The sequence below is a fragment of the Pteropus vampyrus genome, unplaced genomic scaffold (genome assembly GCF_000151845.1).
Source record: "Pteropus vampyrus isolate Shadow unplaced genomic scaffold, Pvam_2.0 Scaffold9, whole genome shotgun sequence".
Lineage (NCBI taxonomy): Eukaryota > Metazoa > Chordata > Mammalia > Chiroptera > Pteropodidae > Pteropus > Pteropus vampyrus.
Window position 1 is genome coordinate 15,320,043 of NW_011888790.1, and position 15,049 is coordinate 15,335,091.

Sequence of the window (15,049 nt, forward strand, 5' to 3'; positions counted from 1 at the left end):
TATTATTCCTTTTTTGAAAAGTCTGTGAGTATTCTTTATCAGTTTTACTTTTAAAGGCAATTGAACATTTTCACTAACTCTTTTTTCACTAACTCTTGAGTACTGCAGGAAGCTTTGTTCTTTTGTCCCAGCAACTGAAAATATACTTAACAGCAAAGCATATCAATTTCATGATCAAATTATTTCTTACTCAAGATTTTTAATGAAAATGTACATTCGCGCGCGTGTGTGTGTGTGTGTGTGTGTGTGTGTGTGAGATATTAATGTGTTTTGGAATGGTTTGGTCTATTCAAATGACTTTTAATAAATAGTATTAAAAATAATGAGGTTGATATATGCTAATGACAACAATGAGCAGTCTTTAATTTCAAAATGATTTGCTTTAGATAATTTTTCAGTGATGCCCATTAAATAATAAGCAGTGTATTTTAAAACACTCTACTAAATGATAAGTTTTTATCAGTAAGCTTTGTGTTTTGTAGAGCTCCTTTTTGCCAGCCTTGTAAAGACCTCTGCAGCTGGCAAATAGAATCTCCAATTTGAGGCTGATGACAGTAGTACTCAAGCCCAACAGAGGTGCCAAAAGTCTGTGAGATGCTTGCTGATTACAAGAGAATAAGGATAGGCAGACAAGCCCTCTGTGAGAGCTTTTTGAACTCAGTCCAGTTCCCTGACACCTTTTTTTCTTAGTGGTGATTATAATTGATTCTTATTTAGGTCATGAGGGTGGGATCTGGGAATGGCTGGGGTAATCCCTGTGGCCACTACCTAAGGAGCCTCCTGGGGAGGGAGTAGGGCATGCAGTCTGAGGATCTGTAGGGAGAAGCGTGTGTCACAACAGTGAACTGAAATGTGCCCAGTTCTCCGAAATTCAAGCTCGTTTTACAAAATAAAAATAATCTGGAAATAATAATGTGGATAGTCTTCAGTCCTTTTTTTTTGTTCCTTTATGGCATCTGATGAAATTCTGACTCTACCCTATTGACCTAGATTACCTTTGCTTTTCGGGCAGTTATGGGCCAGTACTTCTCAAGCAATATGGCTAGCGATATAAAATATATAAAACATATAAAATATATGTTTCATATAAAATATATAAAAACAACCTTAGGCAAATTTCCTTTCCGAAGTAGGTATAAAAATGTACATGCTCTCAGAACGAAATCACGTGGTTTGTAATTCCAGCAGGAGAGAAAAGAATTCTGGAAAGAGGAAAGTTCAATGGGGATAAAGGGCTTTTTGAAAATACTTCTTAATAATTTCAAATGCAACATAAACGCCACTGATGGCTTTCCAATGTTTTCTCTTCTGAGGAATAATTTCTTTTTATTTAGAATTTATTTTTATAGTACCAGGTTAGGATTTTTATGGCTCCTTAGCCATTTTTAGTTTTGAAGTATAAAATAAAAATTTGTTGTTTTATGTATAGTAATACAGTCCTATCTCCAAATTTCTATTTTCCTCATGCAGAGGGTTACTTCTACAGGAGAACAGCAGGTTTGCAGAAGCACTACATTATTATAAATTGGCTATCGGGAGCAGGCCTACACTAGCTTGTAAGTAATATTCAAGCTTTTCAAAATATACCTCTTTCCTTCTTTATCCATGAAGATTATCTTGGTGACTTACAGCCTCACAGGAAAAAAAACGAAGCAAAACAAAACAAAAGAAAACCATGGTATTTCTATTTGTGGATGCTTGCCAAATTATGAGCTTCTAACAATTATATCTTTCTCAATTTAATCATGATTTGATATCTGTTTGTCACTTGTAATATATTAAGATAAATACAATTTTTATTCATCTAGATTTTAAGCTCAAAATATTTTTAACTTCTTGAGGGCAGACATATTTTTCAGGGACAACTGCACTTCCTACAACATTAGTTGTCCCCTGAGTATTTATTTCTTGATTTTCTTTTAAAATCAGAAAAAAAGCCATAGAAACGAAATTGAAGTGAAGGTAGCTTTATTGTATCCACAGTGTACATCATCTTCTCACATTTATATTTCCACTTTTCCCCCTCAGCTGCATATTTAAACACCGGTATTATTCTAATGAACCAAGGAAAGATGGAAGAAGCCCGACGTACATTCCTAAAGTGTTCCGAGATCCCTGATGAAAACCTAAAGGACCCTCATGCACATAAAAGCTCGGTTACCAGCTGTCTGTACAACCTGGGAAAACTCTATCATGAGCAGGGACACTACGAGGTCAGGGTAAAACCTCTCTGCCCTTTTCCTCTTCCCCCTTGTTCTGATCCAGACTCTGTTTTCTACCCTATGACAGATATCATTGCAGGGACACTGATCAATTCAGAAGCTATTATGTATTTTTGTTAAAAGGATTTTATGGTGAACATCAACTGAAAACAGAAACAAAAAAAGAAAGCAACAAATAAACAAACAAAAAAACTCATAGATACAGACAACAGTATGTGGTTACCAGAGGAAAAGGGGGAGGGGAGGAGATAGGAGAGGGCAAAGAGGGTCAAATATATGGTAACAGAAGAGACTTGACTTTGGGTAATGAGCACACAATACAATATACAGATGATGTATTATAGAATTGTACACTTGAAACATATAATCTTATTAACCAATGTGATCCCAATAAATTTAATAATAAAAAAACCTCTGCTGAAGAAAACTTAAATTTATTTACTGTGAATTTCTCAGAGCAACTCTTCAAGAAAGGGAAATAACATGGATTGCTTCTCCAGCTTATTTGCCTACTCACCATCTCTGCTTTTATGATCCAAGACACATTATTATGTTATCTTATATCCAGTGTTTGATGTTAAAAAATACATTGTCCTCTGAGTATTAGGTGTTAAGATTTGATGTAAATCTTACCCTTTTTTAAAAATTCTTTTTAAAACAATAATGTAACAAAAATTAATTTTATGTTTTTTGGGTTTTTTTTTGGTGTTTTTGTTTGTTTGTTTTTACTTGGGAGAGAGGAAGAGTGATGGAGACAGGACCTTGTACAAGAAGTTGGGAGGCTGACCCAGTTTGTTCATCTGTTGCTTTCTGTTTTTCCTTTCTCTCACAAGAAGCATGTCCACTTGGGTTTCTTCTCTTACATTAGGTATCGCTCCTCCTCTCTCTCTCAAACCACACCCCTACATACTCTTACAGGATGTATTAATGCAATATAACAATAGAGATACAATCTTTAAAATAATTGCATTTAATAATCTTAGTGGGTCTCAATAGCTAAAGATTTGTTATTTGATATCTCATTTTGATCCTACTTGGTTGTCAGACTTAAAGTAACTATAGATTTTAGATGACTCTAGGTAACTTCCAAATATGACTTTTTCTAGTATTTTAATAGAATAATCTGTGAATTAAAAAATTATATCAAAATAAAGGAGCATTGGTAACATTCAACTTCTTATTAAACTAAATTTTTATATGGCCTTCTTCACTGGCCAGGTTAAATTTGTCATTCATGAAATTAAGGTAGTATGATATCAAAGGACAGCTCAACTATTTTCCTCCAATGAAACATTTAGAAATAGCATTTGGAAGGATATTCTTATTTTATTTTTGGTGACTATCCTTATACTTTATCAGTTTTTTGTTTGTTTGTTTGTTTTTGTTGTTTCTTAAATTAGGATGCCCTTAGTGTATATAAAGAAGCAATTCAGAAAATGCCAAGGCAATTTGCCCCGCAGAGCTTGTACAACATGATGGGTAAGTAAAACATTAATATTTTAATTGATATTTCAAAGACTTGTAGAGAAATTAAAACCTGAGCTACTGTTAAATGGAATTCTAGTAAGTTATGACATTAATCCTTACCAAAACGCCTTATTCACAATTAGGTATCACATTTCAGTTTTCACAAAGCACACTTGTTCTTACTAGAGCAAGTAAGTGCGTTAACATAGTGATTATCAACAAATTGGCTAGATCCCAGAGTTGTTACAAGGAACTCACAAACCTATTCCAGTGTTAAATATTAGCTGGACATGAGAGATTGAAAAAGATGAATAAAATATACATAGATTTTAATGAATATATCAAATTCATGATAATTTTTATCATATTATTGTCATATTTTATTAATCAGAAGATCCTCAAAAGTAAACATGCTATGAGATAGAAATAAGAGATGCTCATAAAAGATGAGAATAACTGAATTGACCTGTATGGTTTTCACTGATTAGGCTTTGGATAGGTTTTTTCAGAGTTAGTATTTTAGAATGAAAACAATACTATGAAGAATGTAAATGTGCTACTACAGTTATTCCTTTTTCTACATGAGGATGATTAGCTTAATTTTCTTATTAGTCAAAGTACCTAAGCAAGGGCATGGGTTTTTCTAAGTACAGGAGATTAAGAACTAGAATTTCTAATTAAATTTCTACCTATCACCTGCAATTGATTCATGATGGCTTTGCAGTCCACTTTTATTACAACTATTTGATGGTGGGCACAATTGAAAACTCCCTATTCATTATAATGTAGTCTATAAAGTTTACAGACTCTGTAACGTTTAAGATTCTCTGCTGATGAGTTGACTTTATTATTTCAAGATAAGAGAGAGGAGAGAAGGGGTTACTTTTGTCCTCAAATCAAATATTTCTTTTTCTCCAAAACATAAATTGCAAACTCAGATTTCCTTTTTTCTTTAAACTTAGTTAAATTTTAAAATATTTCTAGGCCTCTTTCATGCTTGTAAAATAAATGAGACTACATGGTCTGTAGGATTATTTTATGCTTCTATAGTCTATGATTTGAGAAATTCGATATTAGGTATATGTCTCAACACACACACATAAAAAAAAAATCTTAAATCCTCCCAAACTGGAAAATATATGCCTGTTAAGGACATTAATTTTGTCTTTTTTTTAAATGGTAGAAATTTTAGAAATAGTTTAGAGACAGAATGAGGCATGGGTCAATAAACAGAAAAAAAACATTATGATTTGGAAGAGGTTAATATATTCTTTCCATGTCTCTGGGACTCCCACCCCCAGTTAGTCTAGGTAGCAGTAGAATGATTTAATGTTCGTATTAAAAAGGACATTGGGATATCTAGTTGCTGTTTCTTTTTCTCTTTGCTATAATTGCTAAAAGTTAAAATTTTCCTTCATTAAATGAACTTTTGCCCTAACCTCTTACAAATTAAAACAGTGCCTTTGACTGTCCAGTATTTTACTGTGTCTGTCAGATGAAATGTACATATCCATAAAGCGTTTGCCTCGAGTGTATAGATTTATCGGTTGAATGAACCTTTCTGTATTAATAATGGATGGTTATTCCTGTCAAAATGAATACGAAAAGGATCATTTTCTCTAGCTTTATCTAAAGAGGCACCATGATTTTAATTTGTGATTTCATTCTTAATGCCAACGCTTGGGAAGGCATTATTCCCAATTTCCCACAATTATGAAAAAAGATGTCTTTCTTTAAATTAGGAAAGGACTTTGAGATCCTTGGCAACAGACTGCGTTTGGCATCTTTATTGTTAATAGGAAGTGTGGTATTCACTATAGTTAGTGATTTCAGACAACTCATTCGATTATTTTATGTAAATAAATTTGATTGACAATTCGGCCGATGCATGGGGATCTGTGTCTCATATGGTTACACAGATGCTGAGCTCACACAGGCAGTGAAAGATAAGTGTGTCCCTGGGGTTATTGTGTAGTCCTTTGTCTTACTTTCCATTATAGAAAGAGGTAGTTGCTTTGCTTGGACTCTGCAAAGCACTCTAATAATTTGCGAGGGGAGAATCCCAATATAATTTAAAATTGCAGATTTCTTCCGTAATTATTGTGGCTGCTTTCTGTTTAATATTATATGAAGGTCTGTTGTCTGACCAGGTTTTGTACTTTCAATTGTTCACAAAACTATAATTTTCTTAGAGAGTGAGTTCACCCCCTAATGAAATAGTTGAAATCTGCATGTTTTCTTTAACTCCTAATACATTTTGATTAGCCTCCATTTGACAAGAAAAAAATGGCCCAGGAGATAAGCTGCCTTATCAGTTCATCAGTTTCATTAGTCTGTCAGCATGTGCTGATTATCCTATCAAGTTTATCAACAACCTCAAATGTGTTTTCTAATTCGCACATTTACATGTTATTAGTGCCCTTTAGAGACAAGTGATGAATTATAATGTCTGGCTAGATTTAACCTGCAAGTATTTATTTTTCTCATGGCTCATTCATTTTCCCCTTTACGACCACTACCCCCCAGCACTTGTGTGTATATATACAAATATTTTTTTCATCCGATTTTTTCTTTTTATTTGGAGGTCAGGAGAAATAAAGGAATATGTGTAAAAAATACAATTATATTTGAATGTTATTATTAGTTTAATAACTCAATTCATTGCATTTGCTTAAAAATAACCTCTTGTCCTTTGCATTTTCCCTTTGCTTGAATATTTTGTGAAAAGTTTATATTACTCTATGCTACATGCCAGTAGTTGATTTATCCTGAACACCAAAGGAGCATATCTTCCCATTTGTGTATTAATAGAAAAAATAACAAGTTTGATTAATTTACTTCCCAATTTAAATTTTTCTATATCTTATCTTTCTACTTATTTTTACTCTGGCAGTTTATAAGTAAATTTAAAAAAAAAACTATTTAAAAGATATATACTCGCTATTCTCTTTGAATTCATAAGACCAAGATGACAGAATAATACTAATTGAGGAGTATCATCCCATCCAGAATCATGTGAATTACAAATATATACAAATAATGTAAAGCAGATACTAAATATTATTTTATAAACAAAAATTAAACTTTCACCTAGGTAGTGGTTGTAATTAGCAAAGTATGAGAATACATGAACTATTTAGAGACCAAATCACAAAATAACTGTTAAAATTGCTTCTAACCAGTTGTGTGACTTTATTTCTGTGGGCCTCAGTTTCTTCTTGAGAGAATAGATTAGATTAAATGGAGAGTCAGTATAGTGTAAAGTCAGTATAGTGTAAAGTCAGATAGCCCAGGTTCAAATCATGGGTTTGATACTTACTAGCTGAGTGACCTTGGGCAAATTTCTTATCTGAATCTTCAGTTTCCTCTGCTTTTAGATGCCTGTAATAGCAGTATCAGTTCAAATATTGATTGAGATAATGAAGGTAAAATTATTGGACCAAAAGCGTGGCCTAGTAAGTGTTTCATAAGATTACTTTCCCTTAAAATCATTATTATTTCTGTGGGTTTTTAAGCTCTAAAATTCAGTGATTATATTCTCTGTCAGTTCTTTTTATATTTACTGATGTAAATATGATTTCTCAATAGATAAGATTTTGTCATTGTGATGGCTTTGTAGTCAATGACATTCAACAGGGATTATATTTAGTCATATCTTGCCTAGAATTGCTATATTTTCTCTCAAAGTCCATATCCCCTTGTTTCTCAGTAACCACAGTCAAAATCCTTCTTTTACTATTAAGTATGTTAACCAAAAGTGAAACAGCACACTCAATTAATGCCCAATTAACTTCATTCCATTAACAGAGTACTCCTTCTAAATTAAAATTGTCATACGTAGGTTATAGTTTCTTCTATTATTCCTATCATGACATATTTTTTCTCTAGACTTAGTCAAAATTATTTTTTATTCTGACATCCATTACAGACCCTTATTCGGTCTCGTTTTCTCTTTGATTCTCAAATTATAGGTGTATTTTAGAATCATAGAATGTTAGCTATTGAAGACTCATATTTTAAAAATTCTCATAACATAATGTCTTTTATTTTACAAAATAAAACTTAACTCCCAAAGAGTTAAGTTGATATGTTCAGGATTACATAGCTTGTGTTAGACCCAGAAGTGTAGCTTCCTAACTCAAATTCAAGTGCTTTTTTCTATATAGATCTTTTGTGTTACCAAAACTGGCATGTTCTTTACTGTGTCAATATAACTCTTCTTTACCCATTTAAAAATCAGTGAAATTTCTTATATAATAAAATATATTTATATTTCATAAATTTCATATATTTATGAAATATAAATATATTTTATTATATATTGCATAGATATATAACAAAAACTTCATATTAACAGAAGGAATAAAATCCCTGTTAAATTGTAGTTTTATTACAGACGCATTAAATATGCAAGGAATTAAAACATATTTATGTAGGATAATTTCTAACCATCCTCAATTTTTCTTTTCTTCCTCTATAATTATTTCTCTTAAAAAGTCCACTTAAACATTGCTTCTTGAATAATCCTAAAATATTTCGAGAAACTAAATTAGGTTGTAACTTCCAATTACTTTTATTGGTTAGAGCCCTTCTAATCCCAAAGGTCATTTTAAGCCTATTTACCATTTAAAATAAAATTACTCTGCTTTCTCAATGAAGAGTAATTGTTAGGTTTAATTACATAGCAATTTAGGCCATTTCATCTTGGTAATATATTCTGAGAATAAAGCAGCGTAATGTGTTTCATGGAGTAAGAACCTAGAGTTACTGCTTTATCATTGTAGTCTATAATCACTATGTTTAGAATAAACTCTGTTTTGCCCCCCAAAAATAAATAAGTAAAGTCATTTACTGTCCACTCAGTACAGTGGTAATGACAGCATGAAATGAAAATGGTCTATAAGGTTCCTGTTCTCAGAGAACTTCCTGGGAAATTTCACAGTTCTTCTATCATTCTTTAGTAGCTTTCCTTAATAAGAAAATGCCTACAAATGAAGTTGAAAACTATATTATTCTAAGTGTGAGAATATTTTGTCCATAACTATGTAGGTTGTGCTATGTTGACTAGACTGGACAAACCAAACCAAACAAGAAAGATCTCAAGCTTTTATATTTCTAAGGTGACACTAGTATCACAATTTGCATACATATTTATATTTTTCTATTAAAAATTGTGTTTATTATAGGTGATATACTTTTACCTTAGGGAGAGATTTTATACTTCTTCCAGGGGAATTGCATGGTAAGGATCCATTGCCATTTATTCTTATTTGCCCTTATTTTGATCATATCATTTTGATTCTGTTATTCTTGGTAATTCTTTGTTTGTTTTTCATATACATCCCTGTTGCTTATAAAATCCCGTCTCAGTATTGGAAAATATATTTTCCTTCACCAGCCTGTAAATAACAAATCTTTTACTTACATAGGTTTGACATTGAAAAGATGTTTTCTCCTCATATTCTCTAATAAGAGAGAAATCTTGATTTAATTTTCAGTTTCATGAAAGCAGCTCTTTAATTATGAGAGATTGCTCCAACTTTTTTGAGCTATTTAGAGAGAATGGGGAAAGAACCATTAATAGGAAACAGTGAATTTATTAGAACAGTTTTTGGAGTAGAAAGCTTGTCCAAATTTTAGAAAAGTATTTTTGAGAAAGAAAATTATGGAATGAAAGAGTTAAGTATTATAAAGGGCTACCAGTGATATTTAGATTTCTTACTACTGTTCAGATAATAACTGACAAAGGAGACGTCAAATGTACCTCCTGAAAACAAAATGCAATAATTCTCGCTTGTTAATTGATCCTAATGCTACTTGAAGTATATATAGTATGTATAGTTTATGTATACATAAACTATATATATTGAAGTATGTATAGTTTAGTTGGTAGAATAGCTGTAAAAGAAGACTGTTTCTCAGCCTTCAGAATGGCCCATTTTTTTAGCTGAATCATTTATTTTTCTTGACTCGAGTGTGTGTGTGTGCGTGTGCGTGTGTGCATGTGCGTGTGTGTGTGCGTGTGTGTACCTCATCTTATTCCAGAATGTCCTTAGAATAGAGATATTCAGAGCAAATTTTTGATGTAATGGTTTACATGCTTAATGTTTCGTTCTATGACTGGATGTTCTTAAGTGGATTGCTTGAGGCATTTAACATGCCAACTGTGAAAGAGATGGTTTTTAACTGTGTGAGATTTGAACTTCACATCTTTCAAGTGTAGAAGCATTAACACTCCAGTAGTGTTAAGCTTTTTATACCACCTGCTTCCCCTTATTTTGAGTTCTGGTGATTTTCCTATGATTGCTTCCATTGGCACTCTTGAAACAAATCAGCGAGTCAGTCCTATATATATATGACCATATAACTGGATTAACCATTGATCTAAATATCTCCAAAAAGAATAGTAACTTCTAATTTTTAAAATAAATCTATTAATATCACTTTCATATGTCCATTGTCAGAAGAGACAAGACCAGGAGACCAGTGCTAGGTGTGTAGTTTAATAGTCCAGAAAAGTGAAATGTAACTTGGAGAGATTTTTGAAGTTCACTTTTATATGGGGAGCCAACAAGACAAGGAAATTATGAACTTTGGCTGTGTATCAAAAAGAGTAAATATATAAAATATAGGTCCAAATATCTAAATTTTTCTTCTAAAAGTTATAAAACTGCAGTGGTTTAATTTTTTTTTTTCTTTTTACCATTCATGCTTGATATAATTCTACATTATGTACTATGGTTACAAACATTAATTTGCTAGGCATTAGTCTAAGCACTACAAAGGCCTGCATCTAGTTCAGCTGCATTAAATGGGTAATATATTTTGTTTAAAGTTTCAATTAAATTCCCAGCCTAAAGATATATGGTCCCTGTGGGGAGTTTGAACGCTTTTATGCCAATAGTAGTGTTGCCTAAGGATCTTGCTTAGGTCTAGATGTCACTTACTTCCTGGACATATGATATGAGACATTTGATTATATTTCATTGCTATTAAAGCTACACAAGCCCACCTGTTACATTAATTCTTACTATTGCCAGTTTAGTGGTAAACAGAAAGATTGAAGCTTAATTGTAAACTTTATTTTTAAATTGAATTATAGGGAAATGAAAACACTCAAATTAATACCTTTCTTTTTTATTCTCTGATTCCCAAGTAATTTCAATATGTTCTGCTTGAAAAGTCTGTTTTCTGAGGCTTTGATGAAAATAAATGAGAAAGAAGTATATATTTTACTCTTTGATTGGGTAGTAGGCATGGAGTGAATCTTTTACTAAGTAGTAGATACGGGTTTGGGTTGTTCTCAGAAAATTGAGGGAGTATTTTGTTATACTTGGAAAATTTATTAACGAGATTTTAAAATCTGGCATTCTTAAAAGATGCCAATTTTGATGACATTTAGTTGAAATGAGGAAGAAAATCTTAATGAAAGATACACTCTTGAAAATCAATGTTGACAAAATGAATTATTGTACATATTTAGAATAGGCAAGTAATAAAAATTAAGTTAAAAATTAAATATAGTACTAACTGTATGTACTTCACTATGTATGTTTTTATATCTAGTTTTCTTAATATGTAGGGAAAGGTTGTTTTCTACATAAAAATCTCATTTAACTACCCAAATGAGTTGTTATTTAGTTTTAATTTTTTCCACATTGAGAGAAGCTACTATCATACTCAAGTTGAATAAAGAATTAAAATAGAACATGCAAAGTTTTCTTCCAGAATGTAAGTCTTTTTTGCCCACGTTAATTATGGGAATGGGTTTTATGAGCTGTCACAGAGTCTTATTTTCAAGTATTCATTAAAAATCAGATGAATTTTGAAATTTCTGATGTATCTTAGTAATTAATATTAATATAAAAATTTATAGTATAAAATAAATTATTCTTTGCATATTATAGAGACATATTGCTTAATCTAGGAATACATATGAAATGTATTACTAAGAAGATATATATTTAACTGAAAATGCTTTTATTATATTCTTCTGACATTTTCCTGCAAGTTTGCAAATCCTAGTTCTCTGAATACTATTTTTTTCATTCTTTCCAAGGTAGTACATTTACTCATTCTCTTTTTCTTTTCGTTGTGCAAGCCTTGTTTTTTAAAACGCAATTTAGCACTTCCTTGCATATTTCTACTGTTTCTTAATTATTTAAGTTATATTCAGCCATTCCATTTATTCCCTTGTAATTCTCTTGAAAACAGTATTATATTTTTGAGGAGAGGATCATCACCTTATCCAGTGTACATGCTTGTAGGTGTGCACACACACCGTTGCTTTTTTCTTTTTGGAAAATTCTGAGCATTTAATAGGATTGGTTCCAACATTTGTTGATTGATTATTTTTAGTGATTTATCTTCTTGAAAACATAAAGGGAATTGATTAGCCTGGAGAACTTTCAGATCCCTAGTTGCAAGTAGAGAAATATTGACACAGGCTCCTGGCCTTTTTCCAAGTTAAATTTTGATTGCACATCACATGTTTCCTCTGTATAACCTCACACTACAAATTAGGAACTGCTTTAACTTTCACTGAAATTTAACCCCCCCTCTTGATGTGTTTTTGCTTAATAAAACATATATTTGTGTCTCACCTCTGCATTTCCTCTCTGTGTTTTAAAACTACCTTTTCAAGCTTCAAGAGTTTTCCTTTTAAGTTTGATGCTATAGGACTTGGTAAAGAGTTACAAGACTTAGATCGTATTTCGTTCTACTTCTAACACTTCCACCCCAATGGAAAAACTTATAATTATTGAAGTCTATTGTCAGATACTAAATAGCCTCTCTAATTTCTGTAATCATTTAAAATTCTTTTTCTGCCCTATACATTAGCTACTGAAGATTTCCAATTGGAACTAATCTAAGGCAACTGGACTGTGTGTGTGTGTGTGTGTGTGTGTGTGTGTGTGTGTGTCTTTTAATAGGATAAGCTTAGGATGTAAATATAAGATATTCCAAAATTTGACATCCAATAGTTGTAACAAGTTTATAGCATAAATAAATTAATAAAGCCAGACTCCCTAAGGTTTCTGTGTTAATGCTAACACTGTAAAGTAAAAAGTAAGAATTAAAATCACAAGTTAAGCTCTTGATATAATAGACTCCTAATGTCATATGGTTCTGACAGACTACAGATTTCTGGAAAAAGCAATTGCTTGGAAATTTCTGTTCAATGACATACTAGGTAAAAATGTAATATCTAAATCCAAGTTGATATAAAATATGATCGGTTATTTATCAGATATTTATCCAGACTCTTTGAAGCTAGAAGCTTCTGAACTTAGGTTAGAATACATAAAGAAATGAAGGTTTTGTGACTGGCTATACACATCTCACAGCTAAGTTGGAAATCAGGAAGATTATAATTGGTGAAGTATGTCCTATAGGTATACAAAATTGGAGGAGAATATGAGTAAACGAAGAATCCATTACTAATCTGGAATAAGGAAACTCAGTTTTGTAAAAATTGTCTTCGTAAAATGATTCAATAGCAATAAATATTTTTAAAAAATTATCAAAAAATTGACAAAGTGATTTCAAAATTCATCTGGTAGATCTAACAGGAAAGTAAAGCCAAGAAGGTTTAGAGAAGAATAATGGATGAAATTTGCTTTACTCAGTATTTGAATACTAAATAGTCTGTCATTAGATACTAAGTAGCGACTGTACTAGGAGAAGCTACAATAATTAGAATAATGCTGAACTGGAATAAGAATAAAAAACCAGACCAGTAGAACAAAACAGAGGCTCTAGAAACAGATAAAAATTAAGAAAAGGTTTTTGTAGATAATAAATGTGGAATTAATTATTAGTGAGGGAAAGGAGTTCTAATAAAAGTTGATCTGATACAATTGATTAAATGTATGAAAAGAATAAGATTCGATACTTGCCTCACACCATATGGCAAAATGTATTTCCTCTGGAATAAGTAGCTAATTTTAGTAATGAAACTATATAATTAGAAGAGAATATATGTCCCTATGCTGTAGAAGAATTTTTTATGCATAAAAGATAGTGATAAAGCTACAAAGGAAAAATCAACTCAATTTGCTTATACGAAAATTAAAATAGTCTGAAATGAAAAACTATTTTAACCATCTTTTGCATTACCATAAGAGAAAGATAAATAACTTAATTGCAAAGGGCTTAAAACCATTAAACAACAATCTACAAATAAAAAATATTTCTGGATAAAATTTTATGAAAAAATATTTGTGAAAATATGTGCATTTTTATTAGTAATATTTTTAAATAAAAGTTGAAATGAGATATAAATTAGATATAAAAAAGTTAAAATAGATATTTTAAAAAGTATTAGAATCACATTTTGCTGAAGGCTTAGAAAAGTTATTCTCCCCATATACGACTTATGGAAGCGAAGTTGGTAGAGTATTTTGGTAGGCTAATTTGGTAATCTGTATCTTGAATATTAAATTTGCTAGTGCTTTTTTAGTTCAAGAATTCCACTGCTACATATATATCCCCAGGTAATAATAAGAGATATGTAAAAAAAGAAGATTATTACAAAATAAGATAATAGTTGCTGAAGGAGGTACAGTACCTACATAAAGAGCTGAGAGAGGAATTTGAATAAAGACAAAATTTAATATTGCTCTTGAATGAGAAATTGAATTTTGGAAAAATTGTCATATTTTTATTTAATATAATAAAACACTTGAAGGAATCAGAATACTTAAAACTATCAAAATACTTGACATATTATATAATTGATTTTTTTTGATATGTGAAATAAATTCTGGAAAAATACCAATATTTTACCAATCGGTATCCATGAGTGATAAAATTCATTCAATTTAATAAAATTATTATCTTTCATACTTTCTATATTTAGCAGATATATTTATAATTAGACAAAAATATATTTAAAAATTCAAAAATAGAGTAATCATAACTTGATCTAGATATAGTCTGTCTTGAATAGATCATCTAGAAAATCCATGAATAGGGCAGTTTCTTTTCAGACTGACTAAGATATTGTCACTGATTTATGAAATGACTGTATATAAATTACTGAACAGTGGTGAATCTACAAATGATTATATCATTTTGAGGATGAAGGAGTTATTTATTCTTAGGCCTTCATTTTATAGATGATAAAACTAAAGCCCTGTAAATAGCTTATGTAGTCTACTTAATGGGAAAGTAAGGATTTGAAACTCAGCCATCTAGCTACTATTTTGTTATATGTCATAATTCGAAGCTGCATCATAATTGTAAATAATTTCAACATGTAGATGAAACGAATTTAACTAATTAATTAAAGTGTATATTATGTGGCAAAATTAATTCCTAAAAAGAGAATTAAAAGTAACATGTAAAAAGAAATGATC

General features: G+C 31.0%; 1 protein-coding gene across 5 annotated transcripts in view; it reads left to right on the forward strand.

Annotated features, from left to right (window-relative positions):
* TMTC2 (transmembrane and tetratricopeptide repeat containing 2) overlaps positions 1 to 15,049 on the forward strand; it is a 370,372-nt gene that overhangs the window by 239,272 nt on the left and 116,051 nt on the right. For all 5 annotated transcript variants that reach the window (XM_011374929.2, XM_023521201.1, XM_023521197.1 and 2 more), the window contains 3 exons: positions 1,471 to 1,556; positions 2,029 to 2,213; positions 3,623 to 3,701. In XM_011374929.2, coding sequence (XP_011373231.1) covers positions 1,471 to 1,556; positions 2,029 to 2,213; positions 3,623 to 3,701 — 350 coding nt within the window. The remainder of the gene's footprint in view (positions 1 to 1,470; positions 1,557 to 2,028; positions 2,214 to 3,622; positions 3,702 to 15,049) is intronic.